The sequence below is a fragment of the Phoca vitulina genome, unplaced genomic scaffold (assembly GCF_004348235.1).
Source record: "Phoca vitulina isolate PV1807 unplaced genomic scaffold, GSC_HSeal_1.0 scaffold4, whole genome shotgun sequence".
Lineage (NCBI taxonomy): Eukaryota > Metazoa > Chordata > Mammalia > Carnivora > Phocidae > Phoca > Phoca vitulina.
The window spans coordinates 37,543,176-37,567,482 of NW_022589707.1; the positions used below are offsets into that span (position 1 = coordinate 37,543,176).

Consider the following 24,307-nt stretch of genomic DNA (forward strand, 5'->3'; position numbering starts at 1 on the left):
AATCACATAAACGTCATCAATTTTTTTTTTTTTAAATTAAGAAAGCAGAATAAAATCAGAGACAGAAAGTAGCTAGTGTAGATGGAGTAAACCAGGGTAAATGTGAGTGTGCAGTCATGCAGGCTGAATAGGCCTCCCCAGTTCCCAGCACTATGTCATAAATTGGATCTGGGTTTCCTGGAAACCTAAATAAAAATGAAAAGAAATCATGTACAAGATTCACATCATCCATGAGGATAAAGTACACCGGTTGTTCAGAAGCAAGAATGCTTCCCCTGATGACTGAAATATCTTCTATAGGTATTTACTGAGTGTGTGCTTCTCACTCATGGCCCCAGAGCTCAACTGGGAGCCTGAGAAATGCCCATGTCCGGGACCCACTGCAGACCCACTAAGCAGCATTTCTGGGAGAAGTGCCTGGGTCTTAGCATATTTTCTTTACAATTCCCCAGATGATCCTAATGTGTAGCCGGGATTAAAAAGCCCTGACAGTTAATTCCCAGTCACAGAGCAGCATCCCAAATAGATTTCTACAATAAATCCTAGAGAGAGTTCTATGGTTCCCAAGACGTTCTGTTGGCATGGAACAGTAGGGCACATTTTGGAAGCTGATCTGGACCTAGATCTTCCAGCTCAGTCTCTGATGTTTTCCCTGGGAATGGGAGCGAGGGAGGGGGTAGAGTTTTAGAACATGAAACTTACAGAAGTTGAGTATTATTTCCACAAATGGAACCGTGAGTCAAGTGTAGGTAATTTGGTGGCTGCGGCATGGGAAATGGTTTCAGGAACACAACCTCAGTGAATGGGGAGCCAGTGGGAGGTTGACTCAGACCCTAACCACCCCTAGTGGTCCATGATGTTACCTGAAGGGCTGGGGAAATCGTAAACAGGTTTATTCTATGTCTCCACCTGCTACCTGTTTGTGACTCATGATTAGGAGAGGCGTGGATGATTTCTCCCTTTTCCTGATATATTGGGCATTTCATCAAGCACACAGAAAAAATAACTCCACGTCTAGAGGGCTTGCAGTTCTACTGTTCCACTGACCCATGGCTCCCGGAGGTTCCTATGTCATTCAGCGTCTGCAAAGAACATACCAAAGGGATGAAAAGCTGCCTCAAGAAAAAGCCCTCAAACTGCAGACTTTTGGAGGATCACTGTAGGTGATTTTTTTAAAAAATTGCACAAAGCATTTCTATGAAATCACCTGGTACTAGTGAATGTTTCTACAAGTAATAACACTGAAAGCTTATCATTCAGTGCTCTGCAAGTTTTCAAATGCTCGCATAGGCAACATTACGTTTGCTCTCTCAAGTTCTCAAGAGTATCCGTGGAAAGAGGAATGCCATATTTTCCAGGAGTGAGACAAGAACAAGGAAATTTCTATCACACACAATTTTTTAAGCCTGCCTGAAGATCAGAACCACCTGGGGCACTTGTCAAACATCCAGGCCCTTCAGGAAATGCAGGCTTACCAGTGCTTGGTTGGGTCTGAAAATCTGGTTTAGTTCCTTTTTGTTAAAATTATTGCTTAGGTTTTTCTTACCTGTGGCAAATTTAGGATAACTGCACTTGAAGGAAGTTTGGATAATAGGTTTGTCAAAAAAGAGCAAGAGTCTTGGGAAAAGTTTCTCTAGGTTTGAACTCTGAAGGATCTTGACTTAAATATTGTCCCAAACACTCAGTAGCTTTGTGCAAATTACTTAAACTCCTTTTGTCTCCAAATTCCACAAAATGGGAATTATTTTTTTTAAACTTTTGTCATGTGATTTTTTAAAAATTTTATTTTATTATTTTATGTTAATCCCCATACATTACATCATTAGTTTTTGATGTAGTGTTCCATGATTCATTGTTTGTGCATAACACCCAGTGCTCCATTCAGTACGTGCCCTCTTTAATACCCATCACCAGGCTAACCCATCCCCCCACCCCCTCCCCTCTAGAACCCTCAGTTTGTTTCTCAGAGTCCATCGTCTCTCATGGTTTGTCTCCCCCTCTGATTTCCTCCCTTCATTTTTCCAAAATGGGAATTATTTTATCTTCAGAGAGTTAGTATCAGAAAAGATAACTAATGTACATTTAAATGTCTACAACTAACATGGGGCTTAGAATATAGTAATTAACTGATGTGCAAAAGTGACTATTACTAATGGCCAAGTGGTCAAATTGTGAATCACCACTCTGAATAAAAAACCTGAACCCAACCTCCATCCTAAAGCGATGGTTCTCAACTGAGGGCAATTTTGGTCCTAGGGAACATTTAGCATTGTCCGGGTCCAGGGGACATTTTTGATGATCACGACGAGGGGGTGCTACTGACACCTAGTGGTCGAGGCCAGGAATGCAGCTAAATAGCTAATTATCCTACTATGTGCAGGACAGCCTGCTCCTACGGCCCAGGTATGCTGCTGTTGAGAAACCCTATCCTAAAGGGACAGTGAGACAAGTAAAATGTTTTGTGAGCAGAGGGATAAATGCTTTGAGTCATTGGTGTCCCTGTGTAAATGCAGATTCAGTGGGACCCAGAGGCATTTCTGGTGGATCAGAGGGGCTCTGGACAAGGTCAGAGGCATGGATCTGCATCCTGGTAGTACCCCTGATCAGGGCTGACTTGTTATACCCAAGCCCACCATTTTTTGTGTAGGTTACAGCCCGGCCCTGACCCAGAGTATCACCTTGGGCAAATATTTTCACCTCGGGGTGTCTGAGACACCTCGTTCTACCAATGGTCATTAGACCCATCTGGGGAACTTATTGACATGCAAACTTCTAGCTCCATTCCCTGGATATTTCACTTTAGTAGGCTCAGGAAAGGGCCCTGGGAGCCATATTTATAAAAATCACCTCAGGGACTTCAGAATCACAGTCATAGCCAGGTTTGGGCCCTCTGATTTCCCTGCCAACTCCGATATTCAGGGCATATACAAGCCCTGGACAATGGAGACACAAAGTTTTGCCAGATAATAGCTTCTCTCACCTCATGCAAATTAACCATTTTTGTGGCTCTGAGGTATTTGGATTAATTTTGTGTTTTCCGTTTTTACTGTTAGTCCTGCTCCCACTATTAACACCACTACCCCTATAGGGCCAATAATAATAATAATTAACAACAACACAGAATGTCAAGGGTAGTACCCTGTTCTTTAGGACTAAAATGAAACTGTCTCAAGCACCATCCTGGGTGTATTTCTCCACATCTCACCAGCGACTCTGGGGTTCACTTCCAGCCCCAAGTTCCTGCTTCCTCTGATGTGGGTCAGTCGACGGGTCATCTTGTTATCTTTTCGCATGACTGTGGTGACTCAGACAGTTTCTCAGTGAACACAACCTCCACAGACACCAGGCCTGTGTGTGCAAAGTAGCCTTTACAAAAAGTTTGCATAGGGTCAGGGGACTTGTAACACAGAGAGCCATAAATCATGTGTATCTTCTGTTTAAAAATGTTCTCAGCCCTTCTGCGGGCTCAGACTCCAGGCGTCTGCCATGTTGCTGGCTTCCGACGTCTAGGCTGCTTTTGCCCTGCTCTGGACGGCAAAGTAAAGAAATGAATGAATGAACGAAAACTATTTGTATACATATATATAAGATATATATATGTATCTGTGAATGTGTATATATATGTGCATGTCTGTGTCTATATAACATATATGTATGTATGTGTGTACACACTTATACACACACACACACACACACACACACACATACTTCTATATTTATGCACAACTCAGCCCTTCCTTCCTTTTGCTCTCCTTCCTGATCCTCACTCTGGGGTCTGTCTTGTCACTCCCTCATGGCCCACGAAGTCGTTCATATGAACAGAGATAGATAATCCCTTTCCCAGTGGGAGTTATGATGCCAACTGCAGGAGCTCACAGACCCCGCTAACCCAGCATTTGTGTGACCTCCTGCACACTCTCATGTACAGTGGTCCCTTTCATCCTCACCAGAACATGTTAAGGTCATTGTCATTTCCCTCCTTTTGCAGATGAAGACCTGAGCTTTAGAAAACTCATGTTAATTGTTTGAGGTCCAATAGCATGTAAAGGCTATAGGGACATCCGCCCCCCTGCGCCCCCGCTATTCCTCAATTCTAAATCGAGAACTTTTCCATCCACAGCAGGAGTTTTCTACCGTGGATGCACATAAAAATCATCTGGGCGACTTTAAAAATACTGATGCATAAAAATACTGATCTGGGGGTGGCGCTCAGGCAACTCTATATTTAGAAAACTTGCCTGGTGGATCTAAAGTGTAGCCCTGCTCTGTGGTGTGTTGGTCCCCAGCATACCAACCTGCCAACCAGGAGACCGAGAGCCATCACACACACAGAAGTAAAGGCTGAGCTCCTGGCTCTTCTGGACCAATGGGATATGTGCTGCTCCCACGAACTCACCCAGCCTTCTCCCAAATGTTGTTTTCAGACCCAATCACTTGGATCATTTGATAATGTTTCAGATCAGTATTCACCTGTCCAACAAGTCTGTCCACGATCCTACCTTTCCTTACCCCTCTTTTCCTCTTTCCAGGCACGAAGAAGCACTCTCATGGCTCACCAGCTCCAAGCACTAGCTCCGCAAGTCGCCTTGCCTTGCCAGGTGGGTAAATGGCACTGCAGCATAATCTTAGCAATCACAGGTAACAGAAAGGACCTGTTTCTCAGTTGATTTTGACAGCTGATAAACTGGGAATCTGGCCCCTTATCCATCTAGTCCACCCCACATTATCAGAGAGCTCTGCCTCTGTCATCAAGATTTGTAGTTTTCCTTCAGGAATGGACATAATGTACTTACCTGTGTTTCATAATCTTTCCTGCTCATTGATGGAAAGAGTAGATTCTTGTTCTTCCTGGATGTTCATCTGGACGTGCTATGGAAGAACTTCTTTGAGAGACAGATGGTACAGGGGAGGGTGTGTGAACCTTTGTGAGAGACTTGAGTTCAAATCCCAGCTTTGCCTTGTTCACATTGTGCAAGCTCTCTACACTTACTCAGCTTCTTGGACCTCTGTTTCTCATCTGTCTGCATGATGATAAGGATTAGAAATAATGCTTATAAATTTAGCATAGTACTGACTCATAGCTAATCTCTGCTACTGAGAAATATGGAAGTCATGTATGATCTGTACTGGGTACCATCTAACATTTACCAGAAATTTTTAAGCGTTCATGATGATCCTGTGTAATTACTATTTAATATGAGGGGCACCTATTGGTCATTTCGTCTCCATGCATAGGCTTCCATTCTCTACCATAATTTAATTTTTATGAGTAAAATTGGGAAGAACACATTTGTTTAGGAGGAAAGAGAGGCCATAAATAGGGACATTTGCAAATTTGAAAAATAACAAAAATTATAAGAAAGAAAAATGTTAATAATGTTAGCACTCGGGGCTAACCAAGATTGCCCCTCCTTCCAGTCTTTATTAAATACTTATTTTTCCTAGATTGCATTTATATTCTACATAGAATTTTGTTTCTTCCCCTTTAAAATTTACCTTTATATTATATTTCCCCCATGTTATTAAATATTAAAAAATATTTCAGAGACTAACATTTCATATTATACCACAATTTATTTATATATTCATTGATAAATTTGGCTTTTATGTAGCTTGCATTTTTGTTATTATAGATAACCTTATATTCCTGTACATAAATCTTCTTCTGAGTCTGTATGCACGGATTTGGGATAGATTCCTCTAGGGAGGATTACTAGCTCAAAGAATTTGTACGTATTTAGGTTCTTGGTACATTATTGTCAAAGTGATTTCCAGAAAGGTAGTATTATTTTATACTTTTAGTGGTGAGTTTGCCTTTTACTATGCTCTTGCTAATGCTAACATTAATACTTTACCAATTTGATAAGAAAAAAATTATATTCATATTCAGTTTGCATTTATTTGATCATTTTTTAAAAGAATCTGTTTTCTAATGTTAATTTGTCTTTCACATTTCTTCTTTTGGGAATTGCCGAACTTCATTCTGAGAGGGACAGTGCCTTGCATTTTAGTCCCTCTGCAGTAGGAATGTTTTGCAAGCAATGTCGTGTTACAATTTAATGAGCAGCATTTTTTTCTTGGTTCTACATGAAATAATAGTTCACTTTATAATCAGTGGCATCTTAGATTAGATGAAATATAATCTATATCTATTTGCTTTTCCAACCTCAACTTCTGTATCTTCCCTACTGCAGTCTAAAAACTGGACTCACTGTCCACTGAGTAGCCCTTGAGCTTTCTGGCCACTGTCACTCTGCCTGGACTCCTCCTTACCCTTTTCTTCTTCTGGATAATTTCTCTTTGTGGTCCTTCCAAATCATCTAGGTAGAATTAATAGTGACGTATAATGATTTGCTTGTAAACCCCTTTACTCATTGATAGGGGGCTTTTCCAAGGGTGGGGACTGTCTTTTTTTTTTTTTTTTTGCCCCTGTGCCCGTCAAGGTGACAAGCATACGTTGGGTGCTCATTCATGTCTATAAGACTGGGTATGTAGATGTGTGAGTGAGAAATCTCTAATTTCATTTATGACTATATGGAAGGCAACCACCTTCAGAAAAGACTCATTTTCAAATTTGGATTTGTACTAATTATACTAACTTGCTTTTTAGTATTGATCAGACTCTGCTCTGTAGTCTCTGGAAGCCTCTTTCATCTTGTTCCTGCTTGTGGTTTTGGTGTTTTTAGGACTAGAGACATTAGGAGGAACACAGCTCCAAATCAACTCCAGTGTGCTGTGATGGGGTTTGTTTTTCTCTGTAAGGTTATAACATTCCTGGGTCATGTGGCACCTCTGACATCATTCTGGACATCCACAATAATATGCAGAGCTGACCTGGTTCCCACCTGCTGTGCTGGGGGCCTGTTGCTGGCCTGCCAGGTTTCCAAGGCTTATGAGTCAGAGTTGCCACCATCTTGTCTTTGGCCTTCATGTGACACTTTAAACTGGTCCTAAATTGGGTGTCTTAGGCACTGAGTTCTGACCATTCCAAACCCTGTAGAAGTGGAGTGGGTAGTTCTCAAAACACTTGACATACTAAACTGTGCATTGTCTAGCAGACACCCTTCACATCGCTCATTACAATGGCCAGCTCGCTACTTCTTCCTACCTCAGGAATACCACATGTTGCTTCCCTTGACTCAAACGCCTCTACCATAAACTCTTGGTGTAGGCTGTCAAACAATTTAGAATATCATGTTTAAGGATACTCAAAGAGCCAAACAGTGGGATAATAACCCTTGAAAAACAATACAACAAAATCGTGCAGAAAAAAAAACCCCAAGAACAGAGATATGCAAAAGAAGCAATTCAAAATCTGAAATTTTAAAAAGCAAACAAACATATAGTCATTGGAACTTAAAAAAAGAAAGAAAAACAATGTGGAACACAGCTGAAAAGAGAATTAGTGTTGGAAGTTAGTCCTTAGGACTTGATAGCAAACACAGTATAGAGAGGGAACCGTATCAAAAATGAAAGAGCATGAACCATAAGACTTTTAGAAGATGATACAGAGATAAATCTTTATGACCTTGGATTAGGCAGTGGTTTCTTAGATATGACACCTAATACCCAAAGAAAAAATAGATAACACAACTTTTTTTTTTATTTTAAAGATTTTATTTATTTATTTGACAAAGAGAGACACACTGAGAGAGGGAACACGAGCAGGGGGAGTGGGAGAAGCAGGCTTCCCGTGGAGCAGGGAGCCCGATGCAGGGCTCGATCCCAGGACCCTGGGACCACGACCCTAGCCGAAGGCAGAGGCTCAACGACTGAGCCACCCAGGCGCCCCGATAACACAACTTTGTTAAAGATAAAAACTTTTGTGTTTCAAGGGACACTATTAAGAAAGTGGAGGGGCACCTGGGTGGCTCAGTTGTTAAGCGTCTGCCTTCGGCTCAGGTCATGATCCCAGGGTCCTGGGATCGAGCCCCGCATGGGCTCCCTGCTCAGCAGGAAGCCTACTTCTCCCTCTCCCACTCCCCCTGCTTGTGTTCCCTCTCTTGCTGTGTCTCGCTCTGTCAAATAAATAAATAAAATCTTAAAAAAAAAAAAGTGGAAAGAAAATCCACAGAATGGAAGAAAATATTTGAAAATCATATATCTGATAAGGGTCTAGTATCCAGAATATGTAAATAATGTTCACAACTCAACAATAAAAAGATAAATAACCCAATTAAAAAGAGGGCAGAGGATTTAAATAAACATTTTTCCAAAAAAGATATACAAATGGAACATGGAAAGATGTTCAACATCGTTAGTCGTTAGGGAAATGCAAATCAAAACTACAATGACATACTACTCTACATTCACTAGAATTGTGACAATAATAGCAAGTGTGATGATGATGTGGAGAAATTACTAGCCTTGTACATTGCTGGTGGGAATGTAAAATGGTGCAGCCACTTTGGAAAAGAGTTTGGTAGTTTCTCAAGAAGGTAAACATACAGTGACCAAATGACACAGCAATTCCACTCGTAGGTGTATTCCCGAGAGAACTGAAAAGATATGTTTACACAGAAACTTGTCCACAAATATTCAAAGCAGTATTACTCATAATAGCTAAAAAGTGGAGAGAAACTAAATGTCCACCAAGTGATGAATATATAAACCAAATGTGCTATATCCATACAATAGATTTTTTTAAAAAGATTTTATTTATTTATTTGAGAGCAAGAGAGAGCACACAAGCAGGGGGAGCGGCAGGCAGAGGGAGAGGCAGACTCCCCGCTGAGCAGGGAGCCCGATGCGGGGCTTGATCCCAGGACCCTGAGACCATGACCTGAGCCGAAGGCAGACGCTTAACTGACTGGGCCATCCAGGCGCCTCTACACAATAGATTATTATCTATTATCTGTCTAAAGGACTGAAGTATTGATACATTCTACAACATGGATGAATCTTGAAAACATTTTGCTAAGTGAAAGAAGCCAGGCACAAAAGGCTACACATTTTATGATGCCATTTATGTGAAATAACCAGAATAGGCTTATCCATAGAAAGAGAGAATAGATTAGGGGTTTCTAGAAGCTTGAGGAGAGAGAAGAATGAGGAGTGATTTCCTACGGGTATGGGATTTCTTTTCATAGTGATGGAAATGTTTTGGAATTAGATATTGGTGATGGCTGCACAACCCTGTGAGTACGGTAACTGAACTGTACACTTCAAATAATGAAGTTTGTGGTATGTGAATTATATCTCAATAAAAAATGAGAGAGCATGGAAGATAGATAAATGGCTCTAAAGACTCACCTTAGGTGGAAAATGCAGCTCAATTGTCATACATACTTAAATAAAACCAAATGCATATCTAATGATATTGTGTGAGATTGCCTAAAATTACCTCAAAATGAGAAATTCTTAAATGCCATGGGAAGCTGGCTGTATTCAAGCAGGTTGCTTATAATAAAATGACAACCAACTAATGGCAAAATTTGCATTGGTAATAGTAGATGCCAGAAGACAATGAGAATGCATCTACCATGTGTTGAGGGAAAGTAAGTCAATATATAATAGCTAAAATAGCTCAATTATTAGTTATGAGTGAAGGCAAAGTAAAAACATTTTCAGATATACAATGACATGGTTTACCAGTTGCAGACTTCATTAAAAGAAAGATTAAGGGATATACTTCAAAAAAAAAAAAAAAAGAAAGAAAGAAAAATGAACCCCAAACCAAGGTGTATCTTCTTGTATCTTGAGATACAAGAGCAAATGGTATACACACTTTGGGGTGCCTAGGTGGCTCAGTTGTTAAGTGTCTGCCTTTGGCTCAGGTCATGATCCTGGGGTCCTGGGATGGAGCCCCGCATCGGGCTCCCTGCTCCGCAGGAAGCCTGCTTCTCCCTCTCCCACTCTCCCTGCTTGTGTTCCCTCTCTTGCTGTGTCTCTCTCTGTCAAATAAGTAAGTAAAATCTTTTAAAAAATAATAAAAAAAAATAAATGGTATACACACAAGTAAACAGAACATGTTGGTAAATTTGAGCGAGTAATTATAAAAAAATAATGTCCAATTTTTGTGTTAAAATAGGAAACGGAAGCTATAGATGGAAGGAGGTTTATTCAGTAGAAAGTTAAGGACTGCTAAAATCTATTTTCTGTTTGGACACAACTTTGTAATTTTGTAACTTTTTAACACAAAGGATCATCAGTAAAATAATTGATATATAGCCTATAACATTTAAATTGGGAACTGAACAACAACAAAGGGGAATATAAAAATGTATCAATTTAATAGAAGGCAGAAAGGAAGAAAAGGAATAAAGAATGATTACAAAATTAGATAGTAGAATCAAATACAAAACAAAACCAAAATTAGATAATAGAATCAAATACAAAAATATCAGTAATAATAATAATTGCAAATGGCTTAAACTCTGGTATTAAAATAGGAGAGATTATCTGATTAGATAAGGAAAACAAAACCCAGACCTATCCTGCTTTTAAGTGCACACCTTTAAAAAAAATCTACAGAAAGTTTGCTAACATATGACAAAAGAAATTCTATGCAAAATTAAACCTAGTTCTTTGAAAAACATTGGCCATTTTAACATCTATATAGCAGTCTATTATATAAATGAGCCACAGGATGTTTAATCATTCTCCCATTGATGCTTTCCATTTTTTGCTATTACTAACAATGCTTAATGTAATGTCCAACAAGAAAAGCAAGTTGCAACAAGATATATACCACCTAACACAATTTATATTACTTTTTAAAACAAGCAAAAATATTAGATATTTAATGGATGCATACAAATACAATAACTGAGTGTTTCTATGCACAGGGATAATAAGCATCAAATTCTAGATGATGTTTTTTTTGTGTGATGGAGGGAGAGAAGTATCCTGGAAGAGTATACTGGTACTTCAACTCTATTTGTGACATTTAATCTCTTTAAATAAATTTATGAGCTAATATGCAAAATGTTAAGATTTGATTAAATTGTATTGAAAGGACATGGGAATTTGACATTATTATTATCTATACTTTTCTGTATGCTCAAAATATTATATATTAAGAATTTTAAGTGAAAAACCCATGGCTGTCCTCCAAGACAGCTTTGTTTGGTTTCATCCACGTAAACGTGATTTTACATATATTTCGGAGAAATTTAATGTTTTCCCTTTCTAACATACTGGGAGAGATGGGTGTTGGGATATGAAGTAAGTCCTGCTGGTAACATGCTTCAATCCAGAAGCCACCAGAGACCACTTCATTAAGGAACAGCTTGTGTGGTTTCCGAAATTATCAAAGGAGTCCTCCTAAAAGCTCCAGCAACCGGGAAATTCTTCTGGGGCCATCTCCTTGATTCTTTGTGTATCTATAGCAAAGTGACTCTTATGTAGTAAAGTAATAGCACCTGCAGCTGATTTTTTCTAGAACCACCTTCCACCATGCCCCATGAGGTCTGTGAACCCAATCACGCTCCATGTGTGGGCTGTAAATGGTGGAGAGCTGAGGAAATGTTGGCTCTCACTGGAGGAGTGGCCCAGAGCTTCAGCACCACTCACAGCCATGACCGCTAACGAAGGAGCCTAGTCAGTGACTTACTTCTGAGCAGATTCCCCAGGGCGCCTCAGTCACATCACTTTTGGGAAGTGATCCTTAGACGGAAAGGTACAGTACCGTCCCCATTCGCTGATGCACTTGGCTGATCGCTCCTCCATGTGTGCGGCTGCCGGCGTGCATCCTAGTGTTGGCAGTAGACGTAGCTCTGCTTCTAATCTCCGTGCCTGATGTAGAAAAAGTCTGTGTGTTGAGATGCCACCTGGCTTGAAATGACATTGTCATGTGTCCTATTCTAGGGGACTACGGATAAAACGTTCATCCAGAGGATTCCTCAGAAGAGAACTGACCAGCTCTGAGGTCTGAAGACATTTTAGGAAGCTTATGCTTTTTTTTTTTCTTTTTAACCGAGATGAAGTATTATGTGTACTATAAGTTATTGAGTGGTAAACTTCAAAAAATAACTTCTGATCTCCCTAATACAGGTTTTTAACAATAAATACTTTGATATGTATTGCACATCTATTAACTATCAGGGATAATGCTAGATTCTTAACATGTATTACCTCATTTAATCCTCATGACAACTCTCTAAGGAAGGTATTTATCTCCATTTCACAAATCAGGGAACTGAAACATAATCGGATAAGTAGCTTGCCCGAAGTCAGCAGGCAGCAAGACAAGGCAAGCCTATGCTTTTTGCTTGAGTTTCATTGTTCATGGGTAAAGACCGATGTCAAATAGTCCAGACTGTAACCACCTTTCTTATTCTGCCTGGGGATTAAACCAGGTTCCCCTGCACTAATTCCAGGTGCAGCTCTGGGTTGCGGAGGGATTCCGCACTCTCTTGTAAGTGACGTTTCCAGTGAGTGCTCTCTTTGTAATTCTTTTATCTTGAGTTCAGTTTGAGGGATGGCGGTTGTCATTCTTACTATGGACTGGATCAAAGCTCATTTGTGATGTATTGATTTAGCATTTCAGAGCTCTAGAAACCTGGTGAAATTTAGCTTTGCAGGCTTCTTCTGGGATACGTCCTTGTTGGTATGAACAAAGGGCAGAATTACTGACTGAGCCTTACACTTCCCATTTCATATGCACATGTGGAAAACTGCACACAGGGATGGAAAAAGCTCCAGAAAAAGACTTAGCTTTTCTCCAAAATATTTTTCTCGTTTGAAACAGCATGCCTCACATACATTGGGCCTGCTGGGGCAAACAAAATGAAAGAGCTAAATTGAAGATGATCCCTCCTTGAGGGAGGACTTTCTTGTTCTTTTTTTTTAATTAATTAAAATAGTAATTTTATCAAATGAAACCATTAATCATTAAATCATCAGGTTGCAGGGCATTTAATAGCCAGCCATTCTTTGTGTAAAAAGAGAGCTTATTTTCCAGCCTTACTTAATTGCTCCTCCTCTTTCACCTCTTTGTCAGAGGGAGAGGGGTTCGAACACCATACCTCAGTGCCTCTCCATACTCTAGGAAGACCTGTAGAAATGAGCCGAGGTTACAGTATTTGTCTAAAGCAAGAGTGTTCAGGCTTCAGGCTGGAGACCTCAAAGGGAAGGAACTTGCTGGCTCCCTTCTTGGAGCAACCGTGGGCAGCAAATCTGGGTATCAAGACATTGTGGAGGCAAAGAGGAACCATCAGGGTCTGGAGAGGCCGGTCAACTTTGCCAGCTGGTGTGTATTCTAAGGGGTTCATTTATTCTTTAGTAAGTGGGAGATTTATGAAGGTTACTGAGTGTGATGCAGAGTAGTTTACTCATTCATTAAATATTTCTTAGCACCAACTGTTACCAGTTCCATGATTAGGTTCTGGGGATGCAAGTGTGCATTACACCCTGTCCCTATCCCCGTGAGGTTTGTAGCCAGGATTAATTATCTATTGGGTAAAGCATAAAGAAGCATTGAAAAAACTGGGGCATCAGTGATTTAAGAGTAACTTCCAATGAAGGTGACTTGAAGAATTATTATGTCTAAGCATAATAAATGCAAAGAGTCTTAAGAATCAAAAGTGCCCTTGTTATTTTCCTAATTGCATCAAGATTAGAATTCAGGGACTGAAACTTCTTTCATCCTGGTTGGTTGTCTAAGTCACACTTCCTATCCAGCCAGGATTTGCAGCACTCATTCACATTCATGGTTAGGCTTTGCCCAGAGTGATCCATGAACATCCATATTTGTACATTGTATAAATAGTTTAGAATGTGGGCTCGATGTTTTTGCTTTGCTTCAAATGGCACTTAGTTTCAGCAAAGTGGTTCCCTCGGGTAGCTGATATATATGTCTTTATATACATGCACATTTTGGAGAATTAGTTTTTCATGAATCAGAATGACGTGTTCTCTGCCACATGTTCACAAATAAATTTATTAAGTTAATCTCTTCATTGTTTGGTAACTACTTTCATGCAGTAATATCCAGTTGTGTGGGGAATTATATGACTTTTTTACACTAGAATAAGAAATCCATCAGGAGGACACCATTAAAAGGCCCTCAATGATGACCGTTCGTCCCCTGTGCTATGTGATAATGGTGGGCACATACCACATACCTACGACATACTGGCAGCCCACAAGTTTACAAGGTACTGTATATACGTTATCTCACTTATATCCCCTTGAAAATCCTCACAGCACCATGCAAGGTGGTTACTATTCCTCCCATTTTACAGAGAAAAACAAAAACAAAAAACCCGAGTCCCAGAATAGTTTATCTCCTTAGAATCTTACAACTAGTAATAGCTTAACCCAGTGATGTGCTGTCCCAACCCATGCTTCTCTTGTAATAATACCACACCACCTATTGTCAAAGTAGATTTTCATGGGTTCAATTCTTTTTTTTTTTTTTAAGATTTTTATTTATTTATTTGTCAGAAAGAGAGAGAGAGCACAAGCAGGGGGAGCGGCAATTAGACAGAGAAGCAGGCTCCCCGCTGAGCAAGGAGCCCAATGCAGAACTCGATCGCAGGACCCTGGGATCATGACCTGAGCTGAAGGCACACGCTTAACCGACTGAGCTACCCAGGCATCCCTCATGGGCTCAATTCTTGTCACAGATCTTAGCACGTGGTCAAGGGTTGGAAGCCCCTGCATGTAATGATAAGACCTTGCCATCTGCCCCAGGCATCCCTTAATACCGAAGTATAAGTTGACTTAGTCTCAAAACAAACTTGGCACTTAAGCCAGTGTTTCTCAACCTGAATACACATTAAAATCACTGGACATGATAAACATATTGAAACTTGGGCTCCACCTTAAAATAATGGATTGCTTCAGAGACTCTTGCGGGGAGGGCTCGGGCATCAGTAAACTTTAAAGCTCTCCAGGTGATCTGAGGTGCAGCCAGGGTTGAGAACTGCAGGTGGAAGCAAACAGCTTCGGGCTGGATGAAGGGCAACAAAACCATGTGGTTTATCTTTTCCCTACAGACACAGGTTCCTCTGGGGACCTGGAAATGCTGACGGGGTCACCTTTCTATGCCAGGTAGTGGTTTGGCTCATGCAGTGTCATCTCAGCTCCTTCGAGGTAGCTGCTTGTTGCTCTGTGAGGTGAAAATATGGAACCCGTAGATTATTAAGCCTCATTTTCTTGAGGTAAAGTCCTTGGAGAGCCAGCGTCTTTTAAAATGTAGATGATGGGTTTCATTATTGTAGGGTTTTTTTTAAGGTTATTTATTTATTTATTTATTTGAGAGAGAGAGAGCAGAGCAAGTGAGAGAGAACCCTAGTTGGGGGGTGGGGGAGAGGGAGAAGCAGACTCCCCACTGAGCAGGGAGCCTGATGCAATGCAGGGCTAGATCCCAGGACCCCAGGATCATGACCTGATCTGAAGGCAGATGCTCAACCGACTGAGCCACCCAGGTGCCCCTCATTATTGTAGTTTTAATATAAAATACACCTTGAAGAGTTTAAGAGTAGATCATTACCTTAGACAACAGTACATCTAATGTGCATGGTTTATGAATGATTTTCTAGCTGGGTCATTGTTGCTAGATTGTATTTCTGTAAAAGGTAGAGACACCGAGCAATGTGGCCTCAGTATAATGCTGTTTGTGTCTTGAGAAGACAGATGAATTCCTAACTGGGAAAGTATGCTGCTACTGAATTTTCCTGGCAGTTGCACACCTTCCTGCTAATTCGTGAGTTGTAGGATCTTCATCTGAGGAAGGGATGGAAATGGAGAATAAGGCAGCACCTACTGCGTGTCAGCACCATGCTGACTGCTCCGATGCGTGATTCCTTTCCTTCTCAGCACAGCTCTCTGCACTGAGACTTCTCAGCTCTGTTTTCTAAGTGGGAAACTGAAAGCGTGTGTCCACATCATAGGGGGCTAGAGACAGAACTGAATCTGGCCCCTTCCAAGGATGGGGGTGGCTGCAATAAGGGATGTAAAAACACTGAAAAGTATAGAGGACAGAGACCAAGCTACTTGTCTCCTTAAACAGCAGAGCCTTGGGTTTCTAAAAGGTTGATATGTTCCACTTTCATTTTTTAAAGCGTCTAATGGGAAGCCTAGATAATGAACAAGAGCCAAGTCTGTTTTTCTGTTGAAACAAATTAATTTCTTCCACTTGCCCCTTAAGGAAAAAACCAGCTTGGAAAACCAATTCAGCCAAACTGCTGGAGGTTTAAAGGGTGTGCTTCTGCCTTGGGAATGGGATGACCCTTCTTGATTCAGTCCTCTGTGGAGCTGATTTATTGTTATTCATTAATTGAGAGGAGTCTTTTGGCTGATTTTGTGTTTTCTCATGAGCTCACCTTCAAAATGCCACTGATTCATGCCAAATTAGCTAATGCAGCTGACATGGTCATCAGAATCAGACATAAGCCTGGTTTGGAATTTCGGATAATCTGAAAAGATATCCCAGAAAGAAGCTAGAAAGAGTCCAGAGGGGAGAAAAATCCCAGAGGCATAAAGGAACAGGCAGATTGTCTCAAAAGGGCAGATTATCTCAAACTGAGCAAGACCCTAACTAGCAGCGCAAAAATCAGTCCTGCAAGAAATGTCAGCGCCTGTCCTAGAAGTCTTCTGGCATTCTGTCTGTTCAGGGTTTTAGTCCCACTTTATGCACCGGGAGTTACCCTTGGACATGATCACTATCACTACGGCGATCTTCAGAGAGGTCATCACGGACCGAAGGCATTCTTTATGCCAGACACTGTAAGAAATCCTTGACATGCCCAGTCTGGCTGAGTCCTCCCAGCAGCCCTGCGAGATGGGCAGCACTGTTACACTTGGGCTGCAGAGGAGAAACATGGAGCTTACAGGCAAAGTGACTTGCCCAAGAAAGAACAGGAGTGGTGAAGCAGGCTTTAAACCTAGATCTCTGCCTGCAAGGCTCTCACTCTTATCTTACCCCTCAGTCAGACATCAGGAACGTGCTCTTGGGTCTTATTTTTTCCTTTTCCACATGTGAGATTTATTTAGAAAACAATGGCTAATCTCAGGGTTGGTTCTTCTTGGTGTGGGTCTTCTTACAATCCTCAAATGATAGCACTGAAGTTGCTTTCTCCAACAAAAGAATGCCTTTTCATTTCTCAGAGCTTTTGTGTTAATGGTAGACCCAACAAGAACAAAATGTGGTGGACAGGAGGAAAAAAAAAAAAAGAGCATAATTCTGAAGACCACACGTAACCTTAACAGATGCATCAAAGACTCCTCCCCACCCCAGGCAGTTTGTCGTGATCAAACTATAGCAGCAACGTTGGCTAGCTCTCTACAGTTTACACAACACGTTCAGTGTGTGCTAAACATTAGCACTATTGTTTCCTTTGTGAAGATAAGGAAGGAGACGTTTGGAGAGACCAAAACAGTAGTTCTGAAACTCACACACAGTGGAATTATCTGAAGAGCTTTAAAAACTCCTGAGGTCTCAGACTAACCCCCATAGATTCTGCTTTAATTGATCTGGGGTACGACCTGAGCATTGGGATTTTTTTTTTTTTTAAGATTTTATTTATTTATTTGACAGAGAGAAACACAGCAAGAGAGGGAACACAAGCAGGGGGAGTGGGAGAGGGAGAAGCAGGCTTCCCGCGGAGCAGGGAACCCGATGAGGGACTCGATCCCAGGACCCCGGGATCATGACCTGAGCTGAAGGCAGCTTAACGACTGAGCCACCCAGGCACCCCTGAGCATTGGGATTTTTAAAAGCTCCCCAGGTGGTTCTCATATGCAGCCAGGGTGAGAACCACTGAATTAAACATTTCACCCAAGATCTTAGCGCTCTACCTGGCTTGATTGCTAATCAAGAGTGGCTGTGACTTTTGGAATTCCTGTCAACATTTCAACATGGCATAAGTGAAGGAAGAGATAAAAGCAGTTATTTAAGAGACCTGTTAGCCAGGACCTTTATATAATTCCTTCCTGAGCTATTACCTCAAATTATATTGTGTGTGTCTTGGGGGGGATGACTTGCTTTTGCTTTGGGGGAAGTGTGACTATAGCTACTAACGAGCGTGTTCAAGAATCCTGTATATTACACAGATTATATACTCAAATACTGAGAGTAAATATGAAGTACTGTTTTGACTCTTTTAATTTATTATGGTAGTTATTAAAACTTATTCTGAGCTTTGGTCCAAGGTTGCTTTAAATATCGGGTGAAGACTCCGAAGTTGAGCCACTTGGATGTGAATCCAGAATCCAGACTTCCTGCATACCAGCTGTGTAGACTTTGGCAAGTTACTTAAGCTCTCTAAGCCCCAGTTTTCCTCACCCCAAAAGGGGGTGATAACAGTGCTTGCTTCATAGGATTGTAGAGAAGATGAAAGGCTAGTTCACATTAAATTCTTAGCATTGTGCCTAGTACACAATGTGTTGTCAGAAATCATAACTATTTTACCATGGCGAATCCTGACATGAAAATCACAAGCTCGGTTCTTACATCATTCCATCCTTGATGGAGCTGATGTTAGCTTTCCAATCCCTCGCAATTCAAAACTCGTGAATGATTTTTGTGCATTTTTTATAAGAGTTTTCCATCAGCTTTCAGACAGATACCACAAGTAGACACTGATTTTAGAGATGAAATGTATGGCAATGGGATTTTATTCTTCACGTAAAACAACATTTCAGAGGCAACAAATGACTATTTTTTATTTTGTTAGTCGTGTGTGTCTGTGTGTGTATGTGTGAATGCAGATAGAAAAGGTCTATACTGGAAATTTTTTTTCCCCCAAAGGTCATATCATGACATTATCTTTGAAAGGGCAGAAAACATATGTCCAATACTTCTTAAGAAGGTGCTAATATTCGAATTTATTCAGAAGTTAAGAGCAGACCAAGTTCCTGCCCTCAGAAGTGGTGATCTGCAACAGAGATTCAGACATTCTCCACACAGAGTTGCCGCTGCTGTGTGAGTGGTTACAGAAGATCATCATGAAGTCAGAGAGGATCAAAAGAACAGAGACAGATTCTCACACATGAGATTCTCACACAGTTACTAACTCGTGGAGATTAGGCAGGACCCACAGTAGGTGGGGATCAGTGATTGCTCTCACTTAGTGCAAAACAACAAGGTGTCCTGAAGTAGGGATTTATGATAGTATAGGATATGACACCATAAGATAAGAATAAGGAATTAGGCCAGTCTTTTCTGAAAGTATTTTCTGCTGAACACTCTGTGAGATGCCCCTGTAAAGGGAGTTCCCCAGCCTAATAAAATGGAGAAAAACCACATGCTGTGGGCTCTTCTTCGGGATTCCTAATACACATCCCCATTATTTAGGTGTCTGAGAAGTCCTGCCATGAAGATAGTAGTTTAAACCCAGTTACATTTGACTAAGGAAACTCCCTGTCTCCCAATAATACCTATTACACTCACAACTTTATTGAAAGGTACTTTGAGAAACAGTAGACTAATATAATCTTAAAGTGTTTTAAAAACCCTCTTTTACATTGCAATACCTGAACAAACAACTATATTGATTTGATTTAGGACTAAGTCTGAATCTATTTTTGAAGAATAATTCTATACACACGTCTCCCACACCACAAGAAAAGTAGCCACCAAGTAAAATGGTCTCAAAGACAGAGACACAGACAGAAACAGAGAGGGAAAAACAGATAGGTCGGTCATGGCCGAGGAAAGGGAGAAGATCATACACACTTTTGGGAGAACTGTGGTGTTTACAAGAAAGATGAGATTTAAACGAACGGGGATTAAAACCCCTCAGAGAGCATTGCTTTTATGAGAAACAAATATTGTGTGTAATTGTGAAATAAAGGATGGTGATGTATCGATTTTTGTCTTGCACTTTTCTTTTCCTAAGTACATTTGAAAGTAATATAGATAATGACTCTCCCAGGTTCAGGCTCTGTGCAGCGAGCGGTATGTGCCTTCGTCAAATCTTCATTAGCTAATTAGACCCTTTCCACGAAGTAAATTGCTCTAAGAAATGAGAGCAGACTTTGTGAATATGTCCTCAAGAGAAAAAAGGTCCAACTGGCTAATAATCAAGCATATGGAGGGGAGGGGATTCTGTTCCCAGTTTGGTTCTTCTTCTCTACCCCGGGAGAAGGAGAGGTGGATTTTAACACGATTGCTTGGGTTCAGATGTGGGACGCGCATAGTCGTTGAAAGGGGAAGGATCAGATCCTCTTCCAGTATCTCTGGAATAGCCAGTAGGCAAATGAAAGAGCCCCAGGAGGCCACGCCAGTGGCCCAGAACAAAGGTCTCCACTGAATTCAAGATGGTGTCCTTATCCCTGGCTCTCCTGTTTTGCTCTGTCATCACATCACGTTCCCCTGCAGACTGGAAAGGCAGTCAATGCATACAAAACAGCCCTGTATGGAGTTTTCTTTTTTCCAACATTTTGAGTAAGGGAGACAGCAGGCATATAAGTATTTCCACAATCTCGGTGGGGAGCCGGTCTCTATCAGCAGGTTCGACTCTATTCGCAGCGACTCCAGGGGCAAGGGGAGTTTTTGTTCAGACAATCAGAATTCCGGCAAACGGTAAATGTGTCTTCATGCTGAGAAGTGGGAAATTCAATAATACTTTGGCTGCGTTCATGCTGAGTAGCGAAAACAGAATGAATATGGAGAGGGATTGTGACTGGAGCAGTAAATCAGCTAGCCCAGACGTTTGCAACAAGCAGCTTTTAATCTGAAGCCTCTCTTGTTTCTACCCCATTCTCCAGGGTAACAGGGCTGTTTTTACACTTGTTCCTAGAGTGTTTTGTGCTGTTTACCATAAAACACAGAATTAAGTGCTCTGAGGTCTTAAAAAAAAAAAACAAACACCCTCTCTGTTCTTCCGTATATTATTATGTCGCTACAGAACCATTTGCTCCAAGTCTTTCCTACGTGTTAGCCCAACTCAGAAGGCACAATTCGTGTGGGTGTTACGGTGGTACGAGCGTCCCTTATTAGACCTGAACACTTTTTTCTTCTGTAAGCGAAGTGACAAGTTTCAGTGGGGGTCACTAGAGTGGAAATCCCACGAGGGCAGGGATTTCGGTCTGTTTTATTCACTGTTCTATCAGCAACACCTAAGTGCTCTAAGAAGTCAATGAATGACATTAGTCTACAGACGGGAAAAGTCTAGTGAGCTCTGAGCTCTCTGAGACGTCTTGTACCGAAGCCCAAAGTGACTTCAGTTTTGCTGGCTTTTTGTTACGTATGATTTTGCAGAATATCTCTGATGTATGACTCTACGGAAGAAATTTTCAGCAGTATGTTTCTTTTTCAAAAGTCACATCACCAAAACCTGATCCACACAGAAAAATTAGAAAATGGAAACAAACAACCAAAAAACCATGTTTGTACTCTTCAGAGATAATCACTGCTATGATTTAAATGTATGATCTTCTGGGTTTTCCTATGCGCGTTTGGATACATTTTTACTGTAATGAGATTAGATTACAGTTACTGGGTTTTTTTTATTTAACAGGATTACAGGAACCTTTATTTTTATTAATAGACATCTATATCGCTTTTCCGTAGTATCACAGTAGTATATTTTAAGAATGTACCAGAACTTAACCAACCCCTATGCTTGTATATTTAAGTTGTTTCTGATCTTTTGCTTGATCATACTGGAAGAGAGCTGTGAAACTGGTTTTCACAAGGGTAACCTTTTGTTTCATGGATCTGTCCCCCAGTCTCTGCCCTTCAAGCCTACCCACCTGTGTATTACCTTTCTTTGCCGGCCCTGTAAGTGCTGTTAGAATCGCCTCACTGAGAGCAAGTGTTTGAGGAAAGGACTCAGCACCAGCTCTGTCCTTCATACCTTTTACCTAATTATTCTATCTCATTGGTTTGCAATGACCATTTAACCTGGTTTTCCCTTTACTCACTCTTACACTGTCTCACTGACAACGCTCTCCAGTGGGACCAAGAAGGGGAAGAGGTGGGGCCGGCGGCGGGGGACAGAGAGAGGAGGAATCAGTTAGTACTTTATGTCTTTATGTGGCTTGACTGCTCATTTTGTTTTATCACTGAATAATATCCCATTGTATAGATGTTCTACAACGTGTTCATGCAATTAACTATTGAAGGAATTCCTGGCTTATGGTTTGGGGCAATTAGGAATTAACTTTTATAAACTTCATGTACAGGTTTTTATGTGGACGTCAGTTTTCAAATCAGTTGGGTAAATACCTAGCAGCACAACTGCTGGATCGTGTGGTAAAACCATGACCAGCTTCCTAAGAGACTGTCAAACCGTCTTCCAAAGTGGCTGTAATACTTTACATTCCCACCAGCGAGAATGGGAGTTCCTGTTGCTCCGCATCGTCCCCAGCAACTGGTGTCATCTGCTCTGTTTTGGATTTTATCCACCCTGATAGGTGTGTGGTGTATATCATTGGTGTTTTAATTTGCAACTGTGGCTTTCTTGCCATATGCATCCCTTCTTCAGTGAGGAGTCAGTTCAGATCTTTTGCTCCTTTGTAAATTGGGTTGTTGATTTCCCTTTACTGAATTTTAAGAGTTTTACAAAAACTATTTTGGACACAAGGCCTTTATATATGTGTTTGGCAAATATTTTCCCAGTGATGTCCCTTTTTTTTTTTTTAATCACTTCAGGATCGTGCGCCACTTTGCAGCCCTAAAAGCTTACATCCGATGCTAAATGCTGATCTGTCGTCCGGCTCTGCTCGCCCGCATTTGCTTTGCTATTCCCAAAAGTGATCCTGTCGCCCCCTCTCACTTCCTTAACCCCATCCACTCATTGTCAAAAAACATTTGCATTCTGGGGTCCTCGTTGTCTATCTCTAGTAATTTGTCGTTCTTTATTTTAAGTTAATGACCAAGGTGAGAATGTGTTTATTCATATATCTGCAGTAAGATTCCCAGTGAGGGTCCAACTTGTCTGTTTCCTGGTTTGAAAGGAAACAGACAGGTCTAGGGGAGAGCAAATTGTCCACAGTCGTTAGGTTGTGCCATGTCAATGGGGAGGCTAATGGTTGTCTGTCTTCCTTTGCATGGCCACCAGTCATCAAGGCTCCTCTGCGTCATTTTAAACGCCCTGCTTATGCATCTAGCTCCTACGCACCTTCGGTCCCAAAGAAAACTGATGAGCATCCTGCGAGGTACAAGATGCTGGATCAGAGGATCAAAATGAAAAAAATTCAGACTATCTCACATAACTGGAACAGAAAATAGGTCAAGGGGAAGAGAGGGAGTGAAGGAGAGGCCCACTCCTCTGCCTGTCAGCACTCACCAGCCACAGTGGAATACACTTCCAAGACCTTTGGAGGCTTTGGGGGCTGGTGCTTTTTGGTCGACTCCACCGAGGCAAAGTGAAGGCCGTATGTGATTTTCCCCTCTGTTGTTCTGTTATGGACCCATCCGTCACTGGATCTGGGAGTCAATGCAGACTCCGGTAGTAAGAGGGTAGTCTCATGTGGCTTTTATTTGTATAGATCTTTCAAAGTCTAAATCAGACCCGAATTAAAATGATGCACCCTCTTTAGAAAATTCCTCCCACTGACACTTCTTTTATCCCTAGAAGCTGACTTGCCCTAGTAAGAATATTGGTTTAATAATCATCGTATTTAAGAAATGCACCTCTTAAAACATCTTTTCCAATTTTAACTACAATAGGAAAAGATGTTTTTAGGAGTGCATTCCTTAAATACGGTGATTATTACAATATTTAAAATACAGGTAAATATGTAACTTTCAAAGTAAACCCATTAAAGTTAAAAGTTGTGTTTCTGAATGTAACAATTGCAGAGGGAAAAGAAGACTGATGAGCAGTTGAGTTCATGGAGAATTCTGAACTGAGGCTTCACAAAGCAGATACAAGTCAAAAATAAAGACACTTGCTTTGGTTTTCATTGCATGCTTCATGCCCAGTGGCCCATTTTGTACCTTTAGAGATGTGAGAGTTTGTAGGAGATACATTTTGGCTCTACTTCTTCTAATTTGTTACTTTCACTTACATTTGACAATGCTAGAAATCAATGGGATGCCCATGCCTCAGAGACTCCAGGTTTGAGATCTACCCGAGGAAATGTCCCTTTGGTCTTGTGGTCCTGGGGTGGGAGGGTGTAAATTCCTGAACCTAATTTGAATCCCTTACTTGCGGATTTTTCTCCATTAAGCTGGAGATACCTCTAAGTTAAATTTCAGATCAATTTTCTAGCAGACCCTATAGCTGAGGCCCTTTGGAATCTCAGTTGCTCTCACAGCTCTTGCTGGAATGGAAGTTGATAACTCACCTCTCTTCACTGCAGCATTTTTAGCTCTTCTGAATCTCTCCTGGACTTTTTACTTTGGGACTAAAATCACATAAAATGGTAAGGAAATGTCCAAGGCCATAAATAGCTTTTGATCCCTTCA

The 24,307-nt window shown here is 41.0% G+C and overlaps 1 protein-coding gene across 4 annotated transcripts in view; it reads left to right on the top strand.

Annotated features, from left to right (window-relative positions):
* PDE1C (phosphodiesterase 1C) overlaps positions 1-23,506 on the top strand; it is a 489,759-nt gene extending 466,253 nt beyond the window's left edge. The window contains exons 18-20 of one of the 4 annotated variants that reach the window (XM_032401818.1): positions 4,530-4,598; positions 11,809-11,869; positions 22,956-22,977. In XM_032401818.1, the coding sequence (XP_032257709.1) occupies positions 4,530-4,598; positions 11,809-11,822 (83 nt within the window). In that variant the 3' untranslated portion in view covers positions 11,823-11,869; positions 22,956-22,977. The other 3 variants (XM_032401816.1, XM_032401817.1, XM_032401820.1) reach the window with 3 other exon arrangements.
* Positions 23,507-24,307: the final 801 nt, after the last annotated feature.